Below are 2,656 nucleotides of genomic sequence, written 5' to 3'. Positions count from 1 at the left end.
ATATATATATTTACTATATATTCTATTTATTTTGTGTGATAATATATATTAAATTAGAGACAATTTGATTTCCATAATTAAAACACTATTAATTTATAATTTTATGGCTATTTATGATTCCTTTATTATTATTTTTTTAATACTAATTTTGTCTCTCTTTTATGATAGTATTATTGAACATGTCAAATATTGCGAAACTCAAATTTGTTGCTTTTGACATTACGGGAAAGAATTATTTATCTTGGATATTAGATGCTGAAATACATTTAGATGCAATGGGTCTTACAGACTCTATTAAAGAAGGCAACTATTTATAAAAGAAAGTAAAATAGAGAGAACCAAGAAGACAATATGAGATAGAGAAAAGAAGTTGACTAGTCTATCTTTGGGAGAGGACTAACCTATTTATAAGTATATATAGTAACTGAACAATTACATAATAAAGGGAATAATACATAACGGAAATATAAATGGTAATGATTGATAATGAATATTGGCATCCACTAATTAAGCCACTAATTATTATTCATAACACTTCTCCTTGGATGTCTAATATTTAGAATGTGTCTCGTTAAAACCTTACTAGGAAAAACCCTTTGGGATAAAAACCTAGTGAAGGAAAAAGAGTACATCATTCATAAATATTTATTTCTCCCCCTCATGTATACAATCTTTAAGACGACAGAGTCCAATCTTGTGTATCAATTGTTCAAAAACTTTTCTTGGAAGTGACTTTGTAAAGAGATCTGTTAGGTTGTCACTTGAGCGGTATTGTTGAACATTTATATCACCATTCCTTTAAAGATCATGAGTAAAAAAGAATTTTGGTAGAATATGCTTTGTTCTATCTCCTTTTATGTATCCATCTTTCAATTGTGCAATACATGTAGCATTATCTTCATATATAAATTGTCGATGTCATTTTGCCAGAAGATAAACCACAAGTTTCCCATGTGTTGAATCACAGATCTTAGCCAATCATATTCACGACTTGCCTCATGTAATGCTAAAATTTTAGCATGATTAGATGAAGTGGCTGATATGGTTTGTTTTACAGATCGTCATGAAATGGTTGTACCACCACTTGTGAACAAATATCATGTTTGTGATTTACCATTATGAGGATCTGACAAATAACCTGCATTTGCATAACCATTTAGTTCTGGTGTGGAAACATTTTAATAGAATAACCCCATATCCATTGTACCTCTAAGATAACGAGTGATTTGTTTAACTCCATTCCAATGTCTTCGTGTAGGTGAAGAACTATATCTTGCTAACAAATTAACAGCAAATGTTATATCCCACAATATATCTTGATATAAATACTATATTAATTTTTTTTTCTTTCACCATAAGTGAGAAATATCTATGTTTTATTGACGTGATATATTCTACATATTACATATATTTATTCTGCCTAATAATAATATATGTAATATGACACATATTTTATGCTCATGTTATCAATTTAAATATTTTGCAATAATTTTTTTTCTGTCATATCAATATATATATATATATATATATATATATATATATATATATTTACCATATATTCTATTTATTTTGTGTGTGATAATATATATTAAATCAGAGATAATTTGATTTCCATAATTAAAGCACTATTAATAATTAATTTATAATTTTAATTTTTTGGCTATTTATGATTCATTTTTTTTATCCTAATTTTGTCTCTCTTTTATGATAGTATTGAACATGTCAAATATTGCAAAACTCGAATTTGGTGCTCTTGACATTACGGGAAAGAGTTATTTCTCTTGGATATTAGATGCTGAAGTACATTTAGATGCAATGGGTCTTGGAGACTCTATTAAAGAAGGAAACAAAGCATCTAACCAAGATAAGGCTAAAGCTATGATTTTTCTTCGTCATCACCTTCACGAAGGGTTAAAAGTTGAATATCTTACCATAAAATACCCACTTGTTCTTTGGAACCATTTAAAAGAAAGATATGACCACCAAAAAACTGTGATTCTCCCAAAAGCTCGTTATGATTGGATGCATTTACGGTTACAAGATTTTAAATCTGTAAGTGAATATAATTCTGCAATATTTAGAATTACTTCCAAATTGAAATTGTGTGGAGAAAAAATTATTGACAAAGATATGTTAGAAAAAACATTATCCACTTTTCATGCATCTAATGTGCTCCTACAGCAGCAATATCGAGAAAATGGGTTTAAGAAATATGTTGAATTAATTTCCTGTCGCCTTGTGGCTAGGGGTGGGTAGATGGACCCGGGTCCGCAGACCGGTCTGTAAGCCTGCGAATTTCGCAGATAACGAACCTGTTTTTTTCAAATTCGTATGACTATATTTAATTTTTGAGTCCGGCCCGTAAAGTTTGCGGACTTGGCAAATTTAATCTGCAGACTCGCGGGCTAGTTCGCGGACTTTACTAATTAATATTTTTAAATATTACGATTTGAATATTAAGTTGTGTATTTAATTTTTAAATTATTATGACATTAAAATTATGTTTAGGTGGTATTTATTTGTCATTTAAATTATTTTTATGACATTTTGATGCTTATATTATTGAAAGTTTGATACTATTATTTAAGTATTTGTATTTATTTTTATTTTAATATTTAGTATTTTTAACCTTTTTAACTATTGATAAATTTTAGTA

At 28.2% G+C, this 2,656-nt stretch overlaps 1 protein-coding gene across 1 annotated transcript; it reads left to right on the top strand.

Annotated features, from left to right (window-relative positions):
- Nucleotides 1-1,719: 1,719 nt before the first annotated feature.
- LOC145952052 (uncharacterized) lies at nucleotides 1,720-2,256 on the top strand. The gene has a single exon (XM_083064271.1). The coding sequence runs from the start codon at nucleotides 1,720-1,722 to the stop codon at nucleotides 2,254-2,256; it is 537 nt and encodes a 178-aa protein (XP_082920397.1).
- Nucleotides 2,257-2,656: the final 400 nt, after the last annotated feature.

Source organism: Cajanus cajan, chromosome 9, assembly GCF_000230855.2.
Source record: "Cajanus cajan strain Asha chromosome 9, NIPB_CcT2T_4, whole genome shotgun sequence".
NCBI lineage: Eukaryota > Viridiplantae > Streptophyta > Magnoliopsida > Fabales > Fabaceae > Cajanus > Cajanus cajan.
Note: the sequence above shows the minus strand (reverse complement) of the source record. Positions and strands in the feature narration are given on the sequence as shown.

What these genes read in the sequence shown, in the direction of transcription:
- LOC145952052 (XM_083064271.1), top strand. Translation starts at nt 1,720, where the DNA reads ATGTCAAATATTGCAAAACTCGAATTTGGTGCTCTTGACATTACGGGA.